The sequence below is a fragment of the Triticum urartu genome, chromosome 6A (genome assembly GCF_056163025.1).
Source record: "Triticum urartu cultivar PI428250 chromosome 6A, HENAU_Tu73, whole genome shotgun sequence".
In the NCBI taxonomy this organism is placed as follows: domain Eukaryota; kingdom Viridiplantae; phylum Streptophyta; class Magnoliopsida; order Poales; family Poaceae; genus Triticum; species Triticum urartu.
Genome location: NC_141878.1, coordinates 449,211,285 through 449,238,087, shown reverse-complemented (window position 1 = coordinate 449,238,087; position 26,803 = coordinate 449,211,285). Strand labels below are relative to the sequence as shown.

General features: G+C 44.7%; 2 protein-coding genes across 2 annotated transcripts; both read left to right on the top strand.

Moving 5' to 3' along the window:
• Positions 1-2,846: 2,846 nt before the first annotated feature.
• Positions 2,847-3,753, top strand: LPPBETA (Phosphatidic acid phosphatase (PAP2) family protein). Its single transcript, XM_048679265.2, has one exon. It carries the CDS (start codon positions 2,952-2,954, stop codon positions 3,573-3,575), a length of 624 nt encoding a protein of 207 aa, XP_048535222.1. The 5' UTR covers positions 2,847-2,951; the 3' UTR covers positions 3,576-3,753.
• A 1,332-nt stretch (positions 3,754-5,085) lies between these two features.
• LOC125514017 (vesicle-associated protein 1-3) lies at positions 5,086-8,104 on the top strand. The gene is made up of 8 exons (XM_048679264.2): positions 5,086-5,712; positions 5,818-5,888; positions 5,992-6,073; positions 6,158-6,273; positions 6,365-6,520; positions 6,615-6,662; positions 7,190-7,258; positions 7,730-8,104. Exons 1-8 carry the CDS (start codon positions 5,664-5,666, stop codon positions 7,841-7,843), a joined length of 705 nt encoding a protein of 234 aa, XP_048535221.2. The 5' UTR covers positions 5,086-5,663; the 3' UTR covers positions 7,844-8,104.
• The last annotated feature ends 18,699 nt before the right edge of the window (positions 8,105-26,803 follow it).

Genomic DNA, 26,803 nt, shown 5'->3' with positions numbered 1-26,803 from the left:
AGTTATTGAGAGTCGTCCATTCTGATAATCTGACGGTCGAGAAGCCCGTGCCACGGTAGCACGTAAGCCTTGGTAGCACTAGATATTTTCCTCATGCTGATGGCCTTACTGCAACAACACAGGCAAAATAAAGCGCATGAGATTCAACCAGAACGGCTGGCCGACCCCAAGACCGAAACCAGCTAGCCGGATAGGCCCCCGGACGACGAGAAGCTGGATTCGCAAAGACCCTCCAAGTCCAGTGGAGTCGAGCGGGTGAAAGAGACCACATGCGCCAACCAATAGATACCGCGACGACAACAGTCAGGGCAGACCAGCCCCCTCCATGTCCGGCCAGGGCAAGCCCCTCTACATCTGGACAAGACAGCCCCCTCGGGACCCGGGCAAGCCACCCCCTTCACATCCGGGCAGGACCATCGTTTGAAACGAAAGACGCTACCGCGAGTGGCCTGGGCAAGCCCCCCCCCCCTCGGTAGCACATGCCGGGTGAGGGTCGAACTATACACGTACCATCCGGACAACCGGCTAGACGGCCCTCCAGACAAGTGGGTGGACGCAGGGCCGACACACCCATGTGTCGCACACCACGCGATGCCCGTGCGTACCGGGGGCGAACGGTCCTGACTGACTGGCCCTACGCGTGAGCCGGCACAAGTGGGCGTGATGCACACCCCGCATGTCGCGACCGAACTAGCCCGACACAAGGACGCCGACATGAGGGCTAGGTGATCCCATCACATGCGGGTCCTTGCATGCGGGTGCGCCTACAAACACCACATGATTATGGCCCCGTGGTCCACCCGTCATGGACCTCGAGGCGAGCCATGAGGGTGCACACCATCCAGGTAGATCAACCGACACAGAGAGCCCTAGGGAGGCCCTTGCGGCATGCCAACTCAAAATGGATGGCGCTCTCGCCCATGGAGGCTCTCAGGAGGTGGGTATGTCTAGGTACGAGGTGGCCAAGCAGATCAGGCGACACAAAGAGGTCCAAGGAGCTATCTGCACGAGGCCAACCAGCCCCGATGTGGGGGCGGAGGACACTGGTAGACGGATCTGGCACGCCCATCGTGAGTGGGCGGCCGTTAGGGGTGTCGCATGCGGGCTTGACCGTAAATGGCTCATGACGGTGGCCCCGGGCGTGCCCGCGGTCGACCCGTCATTAACCCCCGAGGCACCCTCTCGGGTGCGTGCCGTCCGTGCAGATCGGATGGCACAAAGATCCCTCGGGTGGAGCCTATGGGATGCCACAGCGCAACGGACGGTGCGGAGGCCTTGTCGCCCACAGAAGCTCGCATGAGGGATGAGGCGGGTACTTTAACATCATTTATAGGAGTAATTTTCTAAAAATACAATCAAATCATGTAGGATTTTCAAAATTTGAGGTGGGACCATGTCCCCCACTCACATCAACATGGGTTTGCCCTAGAGCTAGGCTCATTTTTACTACTTGCTACCTTACTATTTTTATTATTTTAGATTATAAAAACCTATATCTATTATCCATACTACACTTGTATCACCATCTCTTCGCCGAACTAGTGCACCTATACAATTTATCATTGTATTGGGTGTTTCGGGGACACAAGAGATTTCTTCTATTTGATTGCAGGGTTGTTTGAAAGAGATCATCTTCATCCTACGCCTCCCACGGATTGATAAAGCTTAGGTCATTCACTTGAGAAAAAATTGCTGCTGTCCTACAAAACTCTGTGCTTGAAGACCCAACTGAGTCTACAAGAATAAAAGTTGCGTAGTAGGCATCAAGCGCGCACACACATTTTGAAAACAAAGTCTAACCATTTTGACTAACTAAATATGCCTCACAAAAATTGTACCATTGGATTTGTATTTTAAGAAAGTTTCCAATGCTATAATTGTATAACATATAACACTTACATTATTAACTATTAGTGATCAAAATTAAATCATGCAAAACAAGAGCGTCATGGTAAAATGAGATATACTTTGAAATTACTCGACTGGAATTAGCATTCGAAATGAATGGTACATAGGACTTCAAATGAATGGTACTCAACCGGAATTTTAGGATAGTAAAACTGAGCCTAATGCGAGCTCTCTCACGTCTTCTATGTTTTTGGTCGTTGGATGACGTTTTAATTAGTTTCTAGCCGTCAGATCTTCCTCTAAACAATAGTTACCATGATTTGGTCAGCTTATCCTAATGAGCCACTACTCTAAGGACATTTTTGAAGGCTTGTGGTTGGTTGGGTTTCTATGGAATCACACTATAGTAACATTTCCTCCTGTAGCCCTAGGTGGAGGCCGGTTGCGGAGAGGAGAACCCCGTTGCCTCCGCTCCGGTTAGTAGTTTAGGCTAGGGTTTTTTTAGTCCTTGCTGGTGTAACGCTAGGGTAGAGGACTACGCTTCTTCTTGGAGTTTGTCTTCCGGGCTTCGACCCTTCTCGAGATTCGTCCGTTTAGATGTAGTCGACGAGCTCCAGTGTAGATTTCTGCCATCTCCTTGGGGCGGTGTGGTTACAGTTTCTCGTCATGTGGCGAGATTTGGTGTCAGATGATTAAGATCTATGCATGGTTCAACGACGATGACTACGGCTGGCATTGGTCCTTAGGGACACGTGGAACTATCATCGACAGGCTTCGGTGGGGAGCAGTGACAGCAGCACGTCGACGGCTTATTTTGGCGGCAATGAAGGTCGTTCGGTGGTCTCGAAATCTCAATGTTATTTTTGTTATGTTTAAGGTACCTTTTACTCCCGACGAATCTTTTATAATAAATATGATCCTTTCAAAGAAAACTGGAATTAGACTTCAAATTCTTCTTTGAAAAGGATGCATAGCGTCAAAGCGGCCCTTAATATTCAGATAAACCCCTTTCCAATCCTCCGGATCTCGTAGGCCAAAGAGCAAAATCATAGAGGGGGAACCGACCGACAGACACCTGTGCCGACCCTTCGCCTCTGCCGCGCATGGCTTCCGCATCCGCCTCGCCACCGGCGAACGCCCACGCACCGCAGGCGCTGTCCAAGTCCACTCTCCTGGGCGGCGTTGGGGATCTGGACGCGGCCGTGTCCCTCCGCCTCCACGCCCTCTTCCTCCCGGTGCCCCGCCTCCTCCTCAAGGCCTTCGAGGTCGCCGGCGACGGGCGCATCTGGCTCCCCGTCCCCATCTCCCTGCTACTGATCTCCACCACCACCTCGTCCGTGGTCTCCCCTCTCCTCGTCGGCCTCGTCGTGGGCCTGGTGCTCGACCTCGCCTTCGTCGGCCTCGCCAAGCTCATCGTCCGCCGTCCGCGCCCGGCATACAACGCCGCGGACATGTATGTCGCCGTCTCCGTTGACCACTGGTCCTTCCCCAGCGGCCACTCCTCGCGCGCCTTCCTCGTCGCCGCCTTCCTCGCGGACGGGGGCCTCCCTCTCCCTCGCGAGCTGCTGTTCCTCTGGGCGGCCGCGACTTCGGCGTCAAGGGTGCTTCTGGGCCGGCACTACATTCTCGATGTGCTCGCCGGCGCTTGGCTCGGCGTGCTGGAGGCCTGGCTCAGCAACTTGATCTTGAGATTCTTGTGCGGCCGCACCAGCTTTCTTGTATGCTAGTTCTTGCATGTTTTTGGTCATTCGCATCACTGTCACACAAGTGCATTTTTTGTTGCAATTGATTCACATTTGTGAGCACACATGTTTTTGCTAGTGCTTGAACTGATGAGTATGCCATGTGCCATGAACATGAAGGATATATTGAAGCCAGTTGCTTTTTTATGAGCACCTTTATGAACACTTTTATATGAGTACAATTGTTGGTGGATGGTGGTTTCTTCACCTTTCAGTTATTGCAAATGACAATTGACAACTAGCAGCAGTACTGATTTCCTAACATGATTACTCTTCCTTCATCACGCCAGGTGCTAGCTAGATTTACGTTGCTTAGGCTGAGTGCATTGGAAACATTGGTTTTTAGATCCCAGGTGTTCTTACCCTCATCATGGGTAGACAGTTCTTCTTCAGTGAATGTTCACATCATAGTTGCCTATACAGTAGTACAAAAATCTTTGTAAAATGGATATGCTGCTAGCAGTATATGCTAGATATATTCCATGCCAATTTGATTTGTCAGGTTACACTAGAGAGGTTTAAGAAGTGCTATCAGCTGCAGGAGGCTCCTCTCAGAAAATGGCACCAGTCATCCAGTTATATTAGTCTGTTCCTCTCGATCAAGAAAGAGTCTTCTCAGAACTAGGATGTTGTTTCAGCTTGCTTCTGGGAGATCTCACAGAAGAAAGTAATCGATGGCAGGTGGTGTATCCAAATGTTGAAAGCGAGTGGGAATCGGCCGGGGAGCAAGAGGTTGCAACTGTCTGCATCCACTGGCGAGTGGCGACAATCCCGGATGAGAAAACAAGGAGCGATCGCGGCATTTTTGTACTGTTTTGCCTCAAGACCTTTGATATTTCAGCAACACTCATAATCAGCTACAGTAACAATTCTGGACTTGTTTGACCGTGGCATGTGGAGAAAGTGGACGACGGTAGCTGAACAAGCTCGTTTCCGGCGTAGAAGCCTCAGATCTGAGTGATGATAAGTTGATGACCTAACGCCGCATCATTTGTACTGATTGTTCCGATGATGCTTGCCTGGCAGTTCATTGGTCGGTTTGGTACCCTTTCGGTGCGGTTTGGTAGCCAGCTATTTTCAGAAACTAAATAGCTTCCAGCGTAGAGTTCATCCTTTTTTAGGGTAGAATTCATGTGTTTGATCAGATGATCAGTGGCTCCTGCACCTCAGCTCACGGACTCGCAACCACGTTCCCTGTTGGTACGTTTTGGCAGGACATGTTATCTTGATTAATTGTTATAAGGACCTGAATATCGAGTCAGATTTGTAGGCAAGAAAAGTCGATCATTTTTCATGGCAAATTACATTACATTTGTCGAGGATGATAAATTTAGTTGACGAGTATGGCAAATCCGTCTCAGTTTAACAGAAATTGTATTTTAGCGTAGGATTTATATGTGCAATATATAGAGTACATCTATGTGTTTTAGCAAAATCAAAAGTTGTTAATGTTATGAAAAGGTGGGCGCGGGCGTCGGTCGGAGTTGGAGAGGACAAAGGGGAAGAAAAGATATAGGATCCTTTCCCGGGCGGCGACGTGGGTGCCGTGTCCGGCCAATCCCAACTGGCAAACCCGGCTCCGCCGCCGTTGCCCGAACCCAGCTACTATTATAAACTCCTCAACCAACGCAACGCAACGCAAGGCGCGCTACAGATAAAAGGGAACCAAGAAAGAAGAACCCCGGATTGCCCACGACGCAACCGCTCCCAATCCATCCATCAATCAATCAATCAGCCAATCGCCAGTGTTTCCCAACCGAAACCGCCTAATCCATCCATCAATCCTCTGTCTGCGCCAGCCCGAATTCCTCCCTTCCACCCTCCGGAGTCCTCCCCTCCTCCGATACGCCCCCTCTCCCCCATCGACAAATCCTCTGCCCTTCCCCTGCTTCGCCCTTCATAGCCGGAAAGAAGAGGATAGCCTCCGCCGGCCGCCTCTTGGTGCTTTGCTTCTAGAGCAGGAAACGACGTTCTTGGATCGTCCTCGCGACTCTGCCGGCGAGTGAAAAGGAGGAGAATCTTTGGTGTTTGGTCCCGACTCTCCCTCCGGTCGTCGTTTCGTTTGCCGGCACGATGAGTAATACGCTGCTCCGAATCTACCCTTCCGAGCTCAAGATGCCATGTAAGTTGCTTCCGGCACCTGCCCTCAGCTAGTTTCTGCTGTTTCTTGATCCCTATTGGCCTATGGGGACTGATCGGATCGTTCATGTGTCGATGTTCCGAGCAGTTGAGCTCAGGAAGTCGAATTCAGGATGCATCGAGCTCGTCAACAAGACCGATCAGCGTGTAGCTTTCAAGGTGGGGATTTTTGCCACGGTTTTGTTCTGAGTTCTGAAACCTGCAGTGTGATATTCTGGAGGTATCTTGCTGACGGATTTCCTATGCGATGCTCAATGTGCAGGTGAAAACAACTAACCCCAAAAAGTACGCAGTGCGGCCTACCTCCGGCATCGTGCCGCCAGGGGGATCCTGCGGTATCACAAGTGCGTCCACTTTGCTGCATTAGATGCGTTATTGTTACTTGATTGGTTGATGAGCCACTCATGTGGCATTGTTGCCTGTTCTAGTTACGATGCAGGCACCCAAGGAGATCCCGCAGGATTACCAATGCAAGGACAAGTTCCTCATTCAAAGCGTCATAGTGCAGGAAGGGGTAACGCATAAGGACATTGTCCCTGAGATGGTAAGTTCTTGCAGCACCCGAGGCCGACCCCGTGGATGTTGATTGATTGTGTCGTTTGTGTGAGCTGTAATGTGAGTGTTATGGTTTGTAGTTCGGCAGAGCGCCTGGCAGGGTGGTGGAGGAGTTCAAGCTGCGGGTGATCTACATCCCTGCAAATCCCCCCTCACCGGTGCCTGAGGGAGACGAGGAAGAGATTGCAGATATGGAGGTCGACCATGAAGTGTTTAGACAATCCATGATCGATGCTGTAAGTGGTGCCATTGCTGCTTGATGCTGTAAGATATGATGCCATGTTTATTCCTAAATCCTAATGATGGTTGGTGTGCTCTCTTCCTTTTCAGGCATCTAGGCAAGAATATGCATCTGGACCACAAGCTTCACATGACAAGGTGACTGTTTGTTCCACTGAAAACAGCATTGCTATGTTCTTGCATCTGTCAGTGACAGAACATTGTGTCTAAATACCTGTTGTTGCACATAACAACATCAAATGTGCAGTACATTACTCAGTGATACACTGTGCTTTGCACTATTATTCTGCTTGGATGTTTATCTCCATCAAATTATTATGCTTAAAAAAATGTACTCCCTCCGATCCATATTACTTGTCGCTATTTGGAATGGCGATATTTAGCTCTAGTTTAGCACTGTCATATGCTTGCAAGCTACAGACTCTTGCCATGTAACCTACCAATCGACTAGGATTTTTATTGTTTGAAGAGAATTGTAGTAGCTAATCTCATATTTCTTAAATGCCCCTCTCCGTGCCATTGTTGGTATGACAGTGATATCTAATGTTTATTAATGCTCGTCTACATTGATAGAATTTTCGTTTCTATTATTATGTTTATACCATCTTAAAAGTTCCCGAGCAAATTTATGTTTCTGAGATTATTGATCTGCTGTGATTCTTTAGGATGCCTCTACGGTAAAGTCAGAAGTTGTTAAATATGTGGCTGAAAACAAGAAGCTTCAACAAGAGCTGGTATGACTTCTCATCTAATGAGGATATATTGACACTATTTCCATATAAGTATTATGTGGCTGTGTCACTTCTCCCCAAAATCTTTATCCTGAAAACATGTTGCATTTTTTTAAGAAATGATGAAAGAGATCAATTTATCATCCAAGTTATGCAGAGAAACTGGGTAAATCTTGATGTGTATTGCCCGCACAATTATATTGCAGACATAACTAATTTTGCAAGAAAGTAACCTGATCAGTCTGGTAACTCCTGCCAAACCTGATATAATATCTCCGGACTATCATAACACAACACGAAAAGATCAAAAGAAGTTGACAGGAGTTCTGCCAAAAGAAAATAATATCTCCTACTATCATAATACATTAATGGAAAAAAGTCAACTTGTTTGCTTTTCCAAACCAAACTCTGTTGCTAGACATTATGATTTTGTATTCTGATATCTAATCCTAGTAAACGCTGCTTCATTTTCAGGAACAGCTTAGCAAGAGAAGGCAGTCTCTTGGGGGTTTCTCACGTACGTTTGTGCTCTTTGTCTTCCTGTTATCTGTTCTTGTTGGATACTGGATGACAGGTCGGAAGGTTTAGCCACAAATAGTGGCTACATATACATATGGTTTTGCGGCTTGGTGTATGCCTTGCCTGGTTACCCCTTGTTTTGGATGATTTTTCTCTTCTGTTTTTTTTAGTTTAGTCTACACTGTATAGACAGGTGTTCTGGGTTTGAAGTTACACATGTGTTGGGGGTGTACATTTTTTGTGGAATATGCAGAAGACACTGCATATCTATTCCATTAAGAACTCACCCCTTTGAACAAGATTCAAATGATAACTGCATTGTGTTTTTTATTTCCTTTTTGCAAATTTTATAACCTTTTGTCAATTGATTCCACCACCTGCTGCAATCTGTTTCCTTAACCTCCTGCTTGTAAGGAAAGAAAACTGACGTTGATATAGTATGCCCTAGTGGAAGGCCTGGGCCTTCCATGTATGTAAGGAAGCCCGTAACTGCCTGGCCCGGTAGCGTAGCCCACTTGATCAGCCCCACCGCAGGCGATGCCCTAGAATCTCTGCTTGGGGTGCCATTCAATATTTAGAGCATCTCCAACAGCCGCGCTTATAGCGCCGGAAATTTGTGGTTTTTAGCACGCGCGTAATCGCTAAGCGAGCTCCAACAAACACGCAAAAACCGCGCGCGCGGCATACAGAGTTCAGCGCGTGGTCTGAAACGCCATCGCGCGCCATTTATTTGCTGTGCCTGCTATCGCGCGCCGCACACTCGAGCGTCCGCTCGCGACTTCCATCTACCCTGACCCAGGCGTTAGCACCGCCGCCTGCACCACCCCATTTGTTCCGACGACCATTCCAGCGCTTCCCCGGCCTATACCCACGCAGCTGCCGCTTCCTCCTCCCTCCAGTCGCCGCCGCCCCTCGCGCGTGCCATTCCTTCGATGAACAACGCCCGACCGCTCACTACCGCTCGGCGCCCACAAGGTGTTCGACAAAACGCTTGCAAGGTATGTATTGCTTCAACTTCACATTTTTTACATGAATTTGGTGCATGTTGTTTGTAGTTTTTTATAGCCTAGTTTAAATTGAACATTGTAGATGAGTTCGTCATATGATTCTTCCGAAGAAGAATTTGATATTGAAGAGGAGGAGGATCTTGTTATGATCCTAGCTATGCACATCAATAAAAAACCGAAGCACGGTGGTTCGGTTATGGGTCGACAGAAAATTTGAAGAGATAGGATCGATGCCCACAACAGATTGATGATGCGCTATTTTGCGGATAATCCCGTGTACCCTGAGTCGTACTTCCGGCGCCGGTTTAGGATGAGCACCGAGTTGTTCAGGCGCATTGCAGAGAAACTAGCGAGCCATGACCGGTTTTTTCCAGCAAAGGAGGAATGTCACCGGAGAGCTCGGGCATAGCACCTTTCAGAAGGTGACAGCCGCTTTGCGTATGTTGGCATGCGGTATTCCTGCTGATCTAGTTGATGACCACTTGGCCATGGGTGAGAGTCAAGACATAATGTGTGTCAAGCGCATCGCAGTCGGAATTGTGCAAGTGTTTGGCCAGGAGTATTTGAGATCTTCCAATGCTGAAGACGCCGCAAGGCTATTGGAGATGAACAAAGCTCGCGACTTCCCAGATATGCTTGACTTAATAGATTGCATGCATTGGAGTTGGAAGAATTGTCCTAAGGCATGGCATGGGAAATTCCACGGCCAAAAAAGGGTTCCACTATAATCCTTGAAGTGGTGGCCGATCAAGAGATTTGGATTTGGCATGCTTTTTTTCAAATGCCTGGATCTTTGAATGACATCAACGTTGTTTATCGGTCACCACTGATGAATAAGATTGCAAATGGTGAACTGCCACCGGTACAGTTTGTAGCAAATGGCCATACATACAACTATGGCTACTATCTTGCGGATGTCATCTACCCAAAGTGGCAAACATTTGTGAAGCCGTTGAAAAAACCGAAAGGTAAGAAATTTTTTGATTTCCACAATGCTCAGGCGGCGGCTAGAAAAGATGTGGAGAGAGCTTTTGGAATTTTGCAAGCCCAATTTGCTATTGTGAGAGGACCGGCTAGATTTTAGGATCAACAGATGCTTTGGTACATCATGCACGCTTGTGTGATCATGAGCGTGGCCAAGATTTAGACTACTCTCAGTATGAGCTCTCAGGACATCCCGTGCGAGTGCGGCGGAGGGCTGCCAGGGTGGCCCATTTTGTTGCCTCCTATCATGCCATTCAACATGCCGAAACACATGATGATCTTCAGAAGGATCTCACTGATGAGCGGTGGGCATGGAATGGCCGACAAAGGGCATCATGATTTATGCGTTTGATGTTGTATTGTTGAAGTATTTGGTCTATTGCAAGATAAACTATTTGTTTGAGTTGTAATAATGAAATTGAACTATTTATTGTTGATTTCTTTTGTTTGTGTTTGATCTTCTTGGTTGTGTTTGGAGTGCATATGTTGTTTGTGCGTGAGCGCGTGCGGTTTTTTTGCAGCGGCTGCTGGAGCGGCTCGTGCGCTAAACTTTGCAGCGGCCGCTGGAGCAAGCGCTCCGCACCGTGCAAAAACTCGCGAACCGCGCGCTACAAACGCTTTTTTAGCACGCCGCACGGCTGTTGGAGATGCTCTTACGCTGCATATAGTACAATTGAGTCTAAAAATCATCATAATCTCAACAAATAGTCATAAAATGTAAAATATTCGGTGTTAATTATATAGTAAAACTTATTTACAATTTTTTGTTGCGACCAACGACTACATGAGTTTTGTCGCTAGGAATTTTTTTTGCTGGAACATGGTGGTGCAAACCGACGACGGCAGTGAGCCGTAGGAGGTGACACTGGGAATGCGGCAACCATAGTGAATGCATGTTGGAACCGGCCAATGGGAGAGCTGCAATCGTAAAGGGCAAAAGCTGGAGCCAACATGCTGCAATCCCGATGACCGCATGCCGAGTGACGGCAAGATGGCAATGTGTTGTTTCCATCGGGGCCGACGACGTCGATCGACCGCCGCGTCTCGTGAAGGAGCACCCTACGAAGGAGGCATACTGGTGACTCCGCCTCTCTCTCGTGTGCGTGATGCGGGGGTGGGAAGTACACTGGGGTGGTGGTGATAAGGGGTTGCTTGATCTTCTTAGTGAGCTGATGATGTCGATGACGAATTGGTTGGATAATTTGTGAGACGCTCATAAACTCTGTGATAGTTCCTCTGTTGCCAATGCGGCGGATCTTCAACCCTATGGATATTCGCAACACCACACACTTGCGCACGTCGCCGCCGACCACGAAGCGGTTGGTAATCAACCAATTCCAAGTGGAACGACATATTACACTTGCCTTGAGGTAGTAAAACTCTAGATTGAAACAAACTTGGAGTGGGCAAATATCCCTGATCGATGCAAAGAGGAATATACGATTTCAGATGAATGCTTACAACAATTCAACAGAAGTTCTAGTTTCAGGTATAACATGGCCTAACTCTAAAAGCCACGTATTACAAGGGTATATAAATATCCTGGGCATCCAATCTAGTGTTGGGGTCAAAAACAACTCATCTTACTCAACGCAATAGACATATGAAGAATTTCATCCAAGTTTTGCAAGGAATAGTTTGGGAATCGTTCCTCAAGAAATCGGCGTAAGCACAATCAAGAGCAGGCAAGCTAGCAAACAAGTTTCTATGCAATCCTCTAGTGATTAAATTGATAGTTCTAAGATTATGGATCATCTCAATAGACTCATCAAGGGTAGGATGCAAAGGATCAACATGAGGTGCACAAGAGCTAGTAATATACTTGTTCAAATGATATTCATTGAAAATATCAAGCATCTCAATTTTCCACTCATGAAAGAACTCTCCATCAAGTATAGGCACTCTACATCTAAGACTCCTCAACGTAGACTCGCCCATCTTCCTCCAAAGGTGTTGAAACCAAAGCAATGGAGACCAATATTCTGATACCAATTGAAAGGATCGAGAAAAGGTGTCTAGAGGGGGGTGAATAGACTCCTAACAAAGAAAAGTTGCAGTTTTTATTTTCTTCAAGTTAAGGTAGAGTTTTAGAACAAGTTTAAACATTCACAATACATTTCAAGCAAGCATGACAAGAGTATATGAGCAACAGAAAGTAAAGCATGCAATTTGCAAGAAAGTAAAGGGATGGGATTGGAGTGTGCAAACGCAATTGGAGACACGGAGATTTTTGGCGTGGTTCCGATAGGTGGTGCTATCGTACATCCATGTTGATGGAGACTTCAACCCACGAAGGGTAATGGTTGTGCGAGTCCACGGAGGGCTCCACCCACGAAGGGTCCATGAAGAAGACCTTGTCTATCCCACCATGGCCATCGCCCACGAAGGACTTGCCTCACTAGGGTAGATCTTCACGAAGTAGGCGATCTCCTTACCCGTACAAACTCCTTGGTTCAACTCCACAATCTTGACGGAGGCTCCCAAGTGACACCTAACCAAACTAGGAGACACCACTCTCCAAAAGGTAATAAATGGTGTGTTGATGATGAACTCCTTGCTCTTGTGCTTCAAATGATAGTCTCCTCAACAGTCAACTCTCTCTCACTGATTTGGATTTGGTGAAAAGAAGATTTGAGTGGAAAGCAACTTGGAGAAGGCTTAGAGATCAAGATTCATATGGTTGTAATGGAATATCTTGGTCTCAACACATGAGTAGGTAGTTCTCTCTCAGAAAATGAATGTTGGAAGTGTAGGCATGTTCTGATGGCTCTCTCGACAAATGAAGAGTGGGTGGAGGGGTATATATAGCCTCCACACGAAATCTGATTGTTACACACAAATCACCAAACTCGATGGGACCGAATAATGAAACTCGGTCAGACCGATTCAATTCATAATGTGTCCGTTAGGCATTTCGGTGAGACCGATATGATCAACTCGGTGGGACCGATGTGCTAGGGTTAGGGTAAAACCTCATCTCGGTTTGACCGATTACACAAACTCGGTGGGACTAATTTTGGTAATAAGCAAAACAGAGAGTTGGTCAGACAAACTCGGTGGGGACGATTGCTTATCTCGGTGGGACCGAAATAATTGCAATAGGTAACAAAGAGTTTGCAAGCCCATCTCGATGAGACCGAGATCCCATCGGTGAGATCGAACTGATTAGGGTTTCTGGCAGTGGCTATGTCAAGTGAACTCGGTGGCGCCAGATGGATCAAATCGGTGGGGCCGAGTTTGGCTTTTGGTTTGAGACATATGTGGATATGAGAAAGTGGTTGAGGGCTTTGGAGCATATCACTAAGCACTTTGAGCAAGCAAGCCATTAAGCAACACCTCATCCCCTTTTAATAGTATTGGCTTTCCTAAGGACTCAATGTGATCTTGGATCACTAAACTGAAAATGTAGAGCCTTGAGCTTTTGAGCTTGAGCCAATCCTTTGTCCTTAGCATATTGGGGTTCCACATCCTCTTGTCCATGCCACTCCATCTGTTGAACTTTTCTGAAATATACTAGATAAAAACATTAGTCCAACAAAAGATATGTTGACATTAATTACCAAAACCACCCAGGGAGCACTTGTGCTTTCAATCTCCCCCTTTTTGGTAATTGATGACAACATACATCATAGCTTTAGATAGAGATATATAAAGAATAGCAGGTAAAGCTTTGGAAAGACATGTAACATGCATAGGATCCCCCTACATGTATGCATCCATGAAACTATGGAATATGAGAGCATGTGAATGTGTAATCACGATAGAGCAAGCAATGAGTTACATGTATCTTGGCTATATGCATCAGAGCAAATGATGTGAATATGTGAAGTGTAACTTCATGTTCATGAGTCCTTGCAAACAATATGTACATCAGCAAGAGATCATCATGCACATGGGTGAGATGCATATACTTACCTTGTGGTCTTAAGCTGGCTTAGGAAGAGATGAATCTGAGTAAACAAGGTTAGATAACACAGATACATCTACTAGACAGAGTAAGCAAAAGAGCCACAAGAGTACCAAGACTGGGATGACATGTAGAGAGTGAGTACTAGGTACTCTATAGGTAGACATGTCCCCAAAGGTAAAAAGATATGCAATGAATTCAAAGATTTCCTTCCCTAGCAGTCTTTCTCCCTCTGAATCCCATACTGGATAATGAGAGAAAATAGGGAACCAAAATCAGAGCAAAAACAGATCAGATCACAGAAACATAACACAAACATGTCTTTTCCCTCTTAAAGACATGTGACTTCTCTCCTCTTGAACACCAAGCATCTGGGGCCTTTGATGTGATTATCTCTCTCCCAGTTGAAGTACTCTCTCCCCCTTTTAAAGTGATTAAGCTTTGATGTGATCTCTCTCTCCCCCTTTGACATCAATTTGTAAGAAGGGAACTTCTGGAGTATGAGTCAAAATAGGTTTGGTCCTTGAGTCACAGAGCAAAGCAGCATATAGAATATGATGCTGGTAGAGGACAAGAATCATCGAGTGGAGCTGGAACAAATAGGCAGGATGCAAGTGGAAAATGGTACTCTCAGCGTTGAAATCGGTTACACTGAGTTGTTTCCTTCAGTGGCACCGAATTGGTTCTGTTTGACCGAAAAAGACAAACCGGTGTGTCCGAGTTCAACACAGAGAAAGAACAATTGTCATCTCAGCTCACTAGGCAAATAAGATCTCACAAAGATTTGCAAGGAATTAACTAAAGGATTTGCAATGAATTGGATGTTGGGAATGCAGAACAAAACAAAGAAAAAGAAAAGAAATCTAGATGAAGGGAAACAAATATGCAAGAGACAAATGCAAGAATACATAAAAACACTAGAGAACTTCATCTAGAATTGGTCGACGATAAAGTCACCTATGTTAGAGTATATTGACTAAGGAGTCAAGTGGGAACACTTGATCGTAGGTCATACTCATCATTTAAGCTCAAAATGGGGTTACCATTTTTCGTTTAAGCATTTGATGTATTTGCATCTTGTTGAGTTGCTTTGACCCATGACTTGGGGTAAAGCTTCTCTAAGATGGAATAACATACCTTGGGTGGTGGTGTTGAACTTGATCATGTAGTTGAACTTGTGTGGGATGCTCAAGGTTGTTGTAGCTCATCAAAGATTGGGAACACCACTTGTAGTTTGAGTTCATCTACCTACATGGGTTAGTCTTACAAGGAAGAGCACTTGTGTATCCAAATTGACAATCATGAATTTGATACCAAATGAAATTTGATATATAGAATTTGTCAAAGGATATGTTGAAGGGTTTTTATGCTTCCTTGTCTTCAACCACCATATTGTAGAGACTTGGTGATGTAGAGATTGCTCAAGATGTGAGTGATTTGCAATCTCATAGATTTTGATTCATCCAAGCACCTACAAGGGTTAGATAGCATGCAAGGGTGAAAATATATCCACGGCATATGATCATCATCATAAGAGAAACATCAAGGATTAGTCATAGGTTCATGCCTTGCATGTATCCACATGGAGTTCCTACTCCAAGTTTGAAGCATCAATGATGTTCAATTCACCTCTCAAATGGCAAAATACTTTCTCATCGAGCGGTTTGGTGAATATATCTGCCAATTGCTTATCGGTACGAACATGCTTAAGATCAATGTCTCCTTTGGCAACATGATCTCGAATGAAATGATGACGAACTTCAATATGCTTGGTTCGAGAATGTTGCACGGGATTATGAGCAATCTTAATAGCACTTTCATTGTCACAAAGCAATGGAACATGTTTCACATAGATCACATAATCTTTAAGAGTTTGGCTCATACAAAGTAATTGAGCACAACATGAACCGGAGGCAATGTATTTCGCTTTGGCGGTGGATAAGGATACCGAGTTTTGTTTTTTGGAGGACCAAGACATGAGAGATCTACCAAGAAATTGACAAGTACCCGAAGTGGACTTTCTATCAACCTTGTCTCTGGCATAGTCCGAATCGGAGTAGCCAACAAGATCAAAAGAAGACCTCTTAGGATACCAAATGCCGAAATTTGGTGTATGTATTAGGTATCTCACTATCCTTTTCACAGCCTTAAGATGACATTCTTTGGGGGCCGCTTGATATCGTGCACACATGCACACACTTAGCATAATATCGGGACGGGAGGCACATAGATATAACAATGAACCAATCATAGAGCAATAAACCTTTTGGTCAACCGGTTTGCCATCCTTGGTTAAGTCAAGATGTCCACTAGTAGGCATGGGAGTTTTCATACCTTTGCTTTCTTGCATGTTGAACTTCTTGAATAAGTCCTTGGTATACTTTGTTTGAGAAACAAAGGTGCCTTCCTTAGTTTCCTTGGCTTGCAAACCAAGGAAGAATTTGAGTTCACTCATCATTGACATCTCAAACTTCTCCGACATTAGCTTTCCATACTTTTCACTAAAATGAGGGTTAGTTGATCCAAATATGATATCATCGATAAATTTGGCACACAAATAATTCACCATTAACCCTTTTAGTAAAAAGAGTAGAATCAATCTTCCCAATCTCAAAGCCTTTTTCAATAAGGAACTTGGTCAAGCATTTATACCACGCTCTTGGAGCTTGTTTAAGAGCATAAAGAGCTTTGTGAAGTTTGTAAACATGATCGGGTTTCTTAGGACTAACAAAGCCAGGAGGTTGCTTAACATAAACTTCCTCCTCTATTTCACCATTTAGAAAAGCACTTTTAATGTCCATTTGGTACAAGGTTATATCATGGTGATTAGCATAGGCAAATAAGATGCGGATGGACTCAAGTCTAGCAATGGGGGCATATGTCTCACCATAGTCCATACCTTCGACTTGAGTGTAGCCTTGGGCGACGAGACGTGCTTTGTTGCGAACTACTTGTCCATCTTCGTCTTGCTTTTTGCGAAACACCCATTTGGTACCAATGATGTTGTGGTTGTTGTCGGGCTTCTCGACCAATGTCCACACTTGGTTTCTCTCAAAGTTGTGTAGCTCTTCATGCATGGCATTTATCCAATCCGGATCTTCCAACGCTTCTGCAACCTTCATAGGTTCAATGCTAGAGATGAATGAATAATGTTCACAAAAATTAGCCAAACGAGTTTTAGAGCGAGTGATTCTCCCGGTTTGAATATCGTTGAAGATTTGTTCAACGGGATGGTCTCATGAAACTCTTGCTCGAACTCGTGGGAGCTTTTGTTTGGGTCGGGGTGAAGCATCTTCTTCATCATCTCGTTCTTCTTCTTGGCCTTGTTCGTTGTTGACGTTGTCGTTCTCTTGTCGAGGTGGAGAAGGAAGTTGATGAGGTTCATCTTGGTGTACTTCCTCATTTTCTTCATCTTGACGTGTTCCACTTGTGGATGCTTCCATGTCAACTCTTGGTTCACCTTGTCGTGAGGTAGAAGCTTCCACTTGGACGGACGAGGTACTCTCCTTCACCTCCATTGGACGAATATTGCCAATGAACAAGTCTTGGATTGCTTCTGAAGGGTCTTTATCTCCTACATCAATTGGCAATTGCTCTACTTGCGAACCGTTAGATTCATCAAACTTCACATCTAATGTCTCTTCAACCTTTCGGGTGAAATTGTTGTAGACACGGTAAGTGTGAGAGTTTGAGCCATAACCAAGTAGGAAACCCTCATGAGATTTAGGAGCAAATTTAGAACGATGATGCTTATCAAGAATGTAGCACTTTGAGCCGAATACTCGAAAGTATCCAACTTGGGGTTTGTTACCAGTGAGAAGCTCGTATGCCATCTTGCCGAGTAGCTTGTGAAGATACAAGCGATTTGTTGCATGACAGGCTGTCTCAACCGCTTCTGCCCAAAAGTATTTTGGCGTCTTGTACTCATCAAGCATCGTTCTTGCCATCTCGATAAGAGTCCGGCTCTTCCTCTCAACAACTCCATTTTGTTGAGGCGTATACGTAGCCAAGAACTCATGTGAAATCCCTTCTTCGTCAAGAAAGGTATCCACATTTGCGTTCTTGAACTCCGTTCCATTGTCGCTGCGAACCTTCTTGATCTTCACTTCAAATTGATTTTGGGCCTTCCTAGCGAAGTTCTTGAAGATCTTTTGGACTTGCGATTTATCATCAAGAAAGAACACCCACGTAAATCTTAAAAAATCATCGACTATGACTAGACCAAATGAGTTATCACCGAGACTTTTGTAGGCATTGGGACCAAAGAGATCCATATGAAGTAGCTCGAGCGATCTTCTCGTGGTCATGATTTTCTTCACGGGATGACTTCCTCCAACTTGTTTTCCAGCTTGACAAGCACTGCACAATCTATTCTTGTCAAATATAACATCTTTTACTCCAAGGATATGATCACCCTTAATAAGCTTATCAAGATTCCGCATGCCCACATGACCTAATCTTCTATGCCACAACCAACCTTTTAGAAGATGTAGCAATTAAGCAAGTTCTAGGTTGAGCCTTTTTTAGTGAAATCAACAATGTAAAGATCACCTCTACATAAATTGGTAAAGACCATTTTATGATTATCTCTATGAAACACTTGGCAATCTACTTCAGTAAATAGGACATTGAAACCAAAGTCAGCAAGTCTAGATACGGAAAGTAGATTATATTCAAGAGATTCAACGAGCATAACATTTTGTATGGAGCTATCATGTGAGATGGCCACCTTACCAAGGCCAACCACCTTACCCTTTGAGTTGTCACCAAAAGTGACATACTTTCGAGGGCCGTCGTTTTCAGCAAGCTCACGAAACATATCCTTGTCTCCGGTCATGTGATCGGTACACCCACTATCAAGAACCCATTCCTTTCCTCCAGCCATGTAGCCGCGAAGATTAGCCATAAGACCAAAGTGTCTGATAGACTCATCGAGATCAAAGTCACTATCATCATCCTCATCATAGTATCCATGTTCAACATTGTCTTGTGATGGATCAATTCCTAGAGAGGGTAATTCATTAGATAAATGGTCATCACAATAATCATCTTTATGAATTCTAATGGCTTCTGAGATGATATTGCTAATGATTCCAACATCTCCTTCGGCACGTGTGAGATTAGTAAGCTCAAATAGACAATCACCAAATTTGGGATCATTGGAACTCATCTTACTCAACGCAATAGACTTATGAAGAATTTCATCCAAGTTTTGCAAGGAATAGTTTGGAAATCGTTCCTCAAGAAATCTCCATATGGTGTAAGCACAATCAAGAGCAGGCAAGCTAGCAAACAAGTTTCTAGGCAATCCTCTAGTGATTAAATTGATAGTTCTAAGATTACGGATCATGTCAATAGACTCATCAAGGGTAGGATACAAAGGATCAACATGAGGTGCCCAAGGGCCAGTAATATACTTGTTCAAATGATATTCATTGAAAATCTCAAGCATCTCAATTTTCCACTCATGAAATAACTCTCCATCAAGTATAGGCACTCTACGTCTAAGACTCCCCAACATAGACTCATCCATCTTCCTCCAAAGGTTTTTAAACCAAAGCAATGGAGACCAATGCTCTGATACCAATTGAAAGGATCAAGAAGAGGTGTCTAGAGGGAAGGTGAATAGACTCCTAACAAAGAAAATTTGCATTTTTTATTTTCTTCTAGTTAATGTAGAGTTTTAGCACAAGTTTAAACATTCACAATACATTTCAAGCAAGCATGACAAGAGTATATGAGCAGCGGAAAGTAAAACATGCAATTTGCAAGAAAGTAAAGGGATGGAATTGGAGTGTGCAAACGCAATTGGAGATACAGAGATTTTTTGTGTGGTTCCGATAGGTGGTGCTATCGTACATCCACGTTGATGGAGACTTCAACCCACGAAGGGTAACGGTTGCGCGAGTCCACGGAGGGCTCCACCCACGAAGGGTCCACGGAGAAGCAACCTTGTCTATCCCACCATGGCGATCGCCCACAAAGGACTTGCCTCACTAGGGTAGATCTTCACGAAGTAGGCGATCTCCTTGCCCGTACAAACTCCTTGGTTCAACTCCACAATCTTGACGGAGGCTCCCAAGTGACACCTAACCAATCTAGGAGACACCACTCTCCAAAAGGTAATAAATGGTGTGTTGATGATGAACTCCTTACTCTTGTGCTTCAAATGATAGTCTCCCCAACACTCAACTCTCTCTCACTGATTTGGATTTGGTGGAAAGAAGATTTGAGTGGAAAGCAACTTGGAGAAGGCTAGAGATTAAGATTTATATGGTTGGAATGGAATATCTTGGTCTCAACACATGAGTAGGTAGTTCTCTCTCAGAAAATGAATGTTGGAAGTGTAGGCATGTTTTGATGGCTCTCTCCACAAATGAAGAGTGGGTGGAGGGGTGTATATAGCCTCCACACAAAATCTGGCCGTTACACACAAATCACCAAACTCGGTGGGACCGAATAATGAAACTCGGTCAGACCGATTCAGTTCATAATGTGTCTGTTAGGCATTTCGGTGAGACCGATATGATCAACTCGGTGGGACCGATGTGCTAGGGTTAGGGTAAAACCTCATCTCGGTTTGACCGATTACACAAACTCGGTGGGACTGATTTTGATAATAAGCAAAATGGAGAGTTGGTCAGGCAAACTCGGTGGGACTAATTGCTTATCTCGGTGGGACCGAAATAATTGCAATAGGTAACAGAGAGTTTGCAAGCCCATCTCAGTGAGACCGAGATCCCATCGTCAGACCGAACTGATTAGGGTTCCTGGAAGTGGCTATGTCAAGTGAACTCGGTGGCGCCGGATGGATCAAATCGGTGGGGCCGAGTTTGACTTTTGGTTTGGGACATATGTGGATATGAGAAAGTGGTTGAGGGCTTTGGAGCATATCACTAAGCACTTTGAGCAAGCAAGCCATTAAGCAACACCTCATCCCCTTTTAACAGTATTGGCTTTCCTAAGGACTCAATGTGATCTTGGATCACTAAACTGAAAATGTAGAGCCTTGAGCTTTTGGGCTTGAGCCAATCCTTTGTCCTTAGCATCTTGGGGTTCCACATCCTCTTGTCCACGCCACTCCATCTGTTGAACTTATCTGAAATATACTGGATAAAAACATTAGTCCAACAAGAGATATGTTGACATTAATTACCAAAACCACCCAGGGAGCACTTGTGCTTTCACACATACACTTGTGTTGAAATTAAGGGGATTCCACTCCAACCTTTGATCCTTGATTTCTAGCCTCCCCAACTTGCTTTCCACTCCAATCGCTCTCCTATCACATAGCCAAAATACTTGAGAGAGTTTTTAAGTGTTGAGGAGACCATCTTTTGAAACACAAGAGCAAGGAGTTCATCATCAACAACAACATCTGTTACCTTTTGGAGAGTGGTGTCTCCTAAGTTGGTTAGGTTTCACTTGGGAGCCTTCATGTTTGTGGATTTGAACCAAGGTGTTTGTAAGGGCAAGGAGATAGCCTACTTCGTGAAAATCTACCCGGAGTGAGGCTAGTCCTTCCTGGGTGTAAGCCATGATGTCATATATAAGGTTGGTTCTTCGTGGACACTTCATGGCTAGAGCCCTCCGTGGACTCTCGTAGTCGTTACCTTCCGCGGGTTCAAGTCTCCATTTGTTGGGAAACATTGCATGGAAAACAAAAAATTTCTACGCACACGCAATGATCTATACATGGAGATGTATATCAATGAGGGGGAGAGTGTGTCTACACACACTTCTTAGACCGTAAGCAGAAACCTTTAACAACGCGGTTGATGTACTCATACTCTTCGTGATCCGATCACGATCCAACCGATCTAGTGCCGAACGGATGGTACCTCCGAGTTTAGCACACGTGTGGCTCGATGATGTCTCCTCCTTCTTGATCCAGCAAGCGAGAGAGGATAAGTAGATGGGATTAAAACCAACACAACAACATGGTGGTGGTGGAGTACCGACAACGCTTCGCTAAGCGTCGCCGGGACGAGGTGGTGGAACTACGGAGTAACGGGAGAGAGAGGGGCACCAAGGGCTTGGTGTGTCCTCTTGGGGCGCCCCTCCCCTCTATATATAGGTGGATGGGCGTGGGAAACCGCCCCTCCAAGCCCTAGGGCACTTCTAAGGGGGAGAGGACTTGGACTCCAAGTCCAATCCTATTCCTTCTAGGACTCCTTCCTTTTTTTGCCTTCCCAAGCTACATGGGCTTCTGAGGACTTGGTGCGCCTAGACCAATAAGGCCAGGGCGCCTTCCCGCAGCCCATGCTAGCCCTTGGCTCGTGGTGGACCCACTTGTGGACTTCCATACCCCTCAGGAATCCTCCGGAACCTTCTAGAAGCTTCCCGGTACAATACTGAAAAAACTGCACCTTTTTCCGGAACCCAAAATATGACTTCCCATATATAAATCTTTACCTCTTGACCATTCCGAGACTCCTCATGATGTCCGAGATCTCATCCGGGACTCTGAACAACATTTGGTTACCACTCATCAAATATCCCAATATTACTCTAGCATCAACGAACGTTAAGCGTGCGACCCTGCGGGTTCGGGAATTATGTAGTCATGACCGAGACACCTCTCCGGTCAATAACCAATAGCGGGACCTGGATGCCCATATTAATTCCTACATATTCCAGAAATATCTTTTATCGGTTGAACCTTTATGACAACATACGTAATTCCCTTTGACTGTTAGTATGTTACTTGCCCGAGATTTGATCGTCGGTATCTCTATACCTAGTTCAATCTCGTTACCGACAAGTCTCTTTACTTGTTCCGTCATACATCATCTTGCAACTAACTCCTTAGTCACTTTGCTTGCAAGCTTCTTGTGATGTGTATTACTGAGAGGGCCCAAAGATACCTCTCCGATACATGGAGTGACAAATCCCAATCTCGATTCACACCAACTCAACAGACACCTTCGGAGATACCTATAGAGCATCTTTATGATCACCTAGTTCCGTTGTGAGTTTGATAGCACACAAGGTATTCCTCCAGTATCCAGGAGTTGCATGACCGCATGGTTGAAGGAACACGTATTTGACATTAAGAAAGCAGTAGCAATAAACTGAACGATCATATGCTGGTCTTGTCCATCACATCATTCTCCTAATGATGTGACCCCGTTATCAAATGATGAAAGTGCAACTATCCCTGGGTGGTTTTGGTAATTCCTAACAACATATAGCTTATTGAGCTAATGCTATTTCAAGATAAATATTTCAGGAAAGCTCAATGTTTGGCATGGCATGGATTATAAAGTGGACCCTTCAAAATGCTGAGGACAAAGGATTGGCTCAAGCTCAAAGCACAAGACTCTACATTTTTTATTTTAGTGATCCAAGATCACATTGAGTCTATAGGAAAAGCCAATACTATTAAGAAGGGATGATGTGTTGCTTAATGAGAATCTTGCTCAAAATGCTTAGTGGTATGCTCCAAAACCCTCCACTACTTTCTCAATTCCACATATGTCCTAAACCAAAAAGTCCAACTCGGCCCCACCGAAGTTTCTCATCCGGAGCCACCGAGTCCAGTTGACATAGACACTGCCAAAAACCCTAATCAATTCGGTCTCACCGATAGGGATCTCGGTCTCACCAAGATGGGGTTGCAAACTCTTTGTTTCCCTTCGTAACGTTTCGGTCTAACCGAGATGAGCGATCGGTCCCACCGAGATTGCAATGCAAACTCTCTGTTTCCTTTTTGTAACGTTTTGGTCCAACCGAAAGAGCGAATCGGTCCCACCGGGTTTGCCTGACCAACTCTCTGTTTGGCTATTACCAAAATCAGTCTCACCGAGTTTGTGTAGTCGGCCTCACCGAGATTATGTTATGCCCTAACCCTAATGACATCGGTCCCACCGAGTTGACATGTCGGTCCCACCGAGAATCCTAACGTTCACATTTTGAACTAAATCGGTCCCACCGAGTTTGGTGTGTGTAACGGTTAGATTTTGTGTGGAGGCTATATATACCCCTCCACCCACTCTTTATTCATGGAGAGAGCAATCAGAATATGCCTACACTTCCAATACACATTTTCTGAGAGAGAACCACCTACACTTGTGTTGAGGTCAAGATATTCCATTCCAACCACATAAATCTTGATCTCTAGCCTTCCACAAGTTGATTTCCACTCAAATCTTCTTTCTACCAAATCCAATCCTATGAGAGAGAGAGAGTTGAGTGTTGGGGAGACTATCATTTGAAGCACAAGAGCAAGGAGTTCATCATCAACACACCATTTGTTACTTCTTGGAGAGTGGTGTATCCTAGATTGGCTAGGTGTCACTTGGGAGCCTCCGACAAGATTGTGGAGTTGAACCAAGGAGTTTGTAAGGGCAAGGAGATCGCCTACTTCGTGAAGATCTACCCTAGTGAGGCAAGTCCTTCATGGGCGACGACCATGGTGGGATAGACAAGGTTGCTTGTTCGTGGACCAGTGGAGCCCTCCGTGGATTCGCGCGGCCGTTACCCTTCGTGGGTTGAAGTCTCCATCAACATGGATGTACGATAGCACCACCTATCGGAACCACGCCAAAAATCTCCGTGTCAACATTGCGTTTGCTCCCTCAAACTCATCCCTTTACCTTCATATGCAATTGTTTTACATTCACTTCTATACTCTTAGAATTGCATGTGTAGGTTGATTACTTGTTTGTGCTAAGCTGCTAAAATCTGCCAAGAACTAAAATTGGGAAAAGGCTAGATTTTTATTTGGTCAAGTTGTCTAATCACCCCCTCTAGACATACTTTCGATCCTACAAGTGGTATCAGAGCTTTGGTCTCCATTTGCTTTGATTTCCATAGCTTTTGGTGGTCATAGCCTTGGTTTCACAACCTAGGAGAGTATGGCGTCTAGCGAGGGAAATTACCACCGTAGAGGTCCTTACTTTGATGGTACTAATTTTGCTAGTTGGAAGCATAAGATGAAAATGCATATTCTTGGACATAACCCCGCCGTTTGTCTATTGTGTGTGTGTTGGCTTGAAAGGTGAATTCTTTGATGGGAGAGAACCGAACCGTGAAGCTACCGCGGAAGAGTTGAAGATGCTACAATACAATGCTCAAGCTTGTGATATTCTCTTCAACGGATTGTGCCCCGAAGAATTCAACAAAATCAGCCGTCTTGAGAATGCAAAGGAAATTTGGAATACTTTGATTGATATGCACGAAGGTACCGACTCCGTCAAAGAATCCAAATTGGATGTGCTTCAAAGTTAACTTGACAAGTTCAAAATGAAGGATGGTGAAGGTGTCGCTGAAATGTACTCTAGGCTTGCTCTCATCACAAATGAGATTGCCGGCTTAGGAAGTGAAGAGATGACCGGCAAATTCATCATCAAGAAGATCCTAAGAGCCTTGGATGGAAAATATGATACCATGTGCACATTGATCCCAATGATGCCCAACTACAAAGATCTCAAGCCAACGGAAGTCATTGGAAGAATTGTTGCTCATGAAATGTCATGCAAGGACAAGGAGGAGCTTCACAACAAGTCAAGTGGTGCTTACAAAGCCTCATGTGATACTCCCACATCTTTAAGTGAGAAACAAATCTTCAATGAAGAATTGAGCTTAATGGTGAAGAACTTCAACAAGTTCTACAAGAATAGAAGCAAAGAAAGAAACTCCAAGTCAAGGTCCTACAATGACAAAAGATCTTCTAGTCGTGAGCGTAATTGCTATAATTGTGGAATACCCGGACACTACTCCAATGAGTGTATGGCCCCCTACAAAAGAAGAGAAGATTCTCCCAAAAGAAGGAGTAGAAGAGAAGAATCACCACCAAGAGAAAGGAGGAGTAGAGATGATCGTTATGAACGGAGACCCTCTCGGAGAAGCAAGGATTCAAAAAGAAAAGATAAGTCATCAAGGAGCTACACAAAAATAAGACATCAAGCTCATGTTGGTGAATGGGTATCCGGCTCCGACTCCGACGATCACTCCAAAAGAAGTTATCACTCCGATTCCGATTATACTCAAGATGAAGGTGTTGCCGGACTAGCACTTGTGACAACCAACTCCTACGACATATTTGACTCACCAAACGAAGGAATTGGGAGATGCTTCATGGCTAAAGGTCCAAAGGTAACACACCCCGAGTACGTTGATTTCAATAGTGATGAAGATGATTTGCTAGGAGATGATGATTTACTTGTTGACAACTCTAGTGATGAAAACTATGATGAGCATGCTATTAATCATGATAATAAAGATAAAACAAATGATGATGATAAGAAGGAGATTGAGTGTCTAACTAAAGAACTAAACACTCTTAAGTTAGCTCATGAAACTCCCTTGGAAAATCATCGAGAACTTTTAAAGACTCATGATAAGCTACGCTTTGAAAAGCTCAACCTTGATCAAGAGCATGAGTTTTTAAAGGCAATCAATGATGATCTTCGCAAGAAAAGTTCTTCTTACATTGCCAAGCGTTTACTCTTGTCTACTTACATGCCACAAGTTAAATCTAACAACAAGAGCAAGAAAGATTCTTCATCTAGTAGTAACAATAATCATGCTAAATCCAATATTGTTGCTTCTAGTAGTTCTCTTGATTCAACTAATGATTCTCTTAGCCAAGTTACACTTGAGCAAGAAAATAGCTTATTGAAGGGAATCATAGAGAAAGGTGTTTAGAAGAGTCTTGCCGGAAGTAAGCAATTTGAGGAAATTGTGCGCAAGCAAGGAAGATACCGGAAGAATCAAGGTGTTGGTTTTGAACGAAAGTTCAATGCCAATGGAGTTGAGTGGGAAGAAGATCAATACCCCAGGACAAAGTTTGTTCCTCAACAAGAGAAGTATGATCCTACTTATTTCAAAGGAACACAAGCTCAAGACGATCTTCCACCACAAGACCACAAGCAAAAAGGCAAGGATAGGCTTCAAGAGGAAAATGATGCATTTGAAGAAGCACCTAAGGCCTTGGTCAAGTGGATTCCCAAGACTACATCAAGTTCCACTTCATCAAGTACAACTACGACTCCAAGGGTTCCCATCAAGATGGTGTGGATCCAGAAGAAGAAGAACTAGAGAGTTCCTGAGGATGACTCCGCCAACATACTTCACTCTTATCATTCTGGCAAGGACAAGTGCAAACAACTTCCATATCTTGCACTA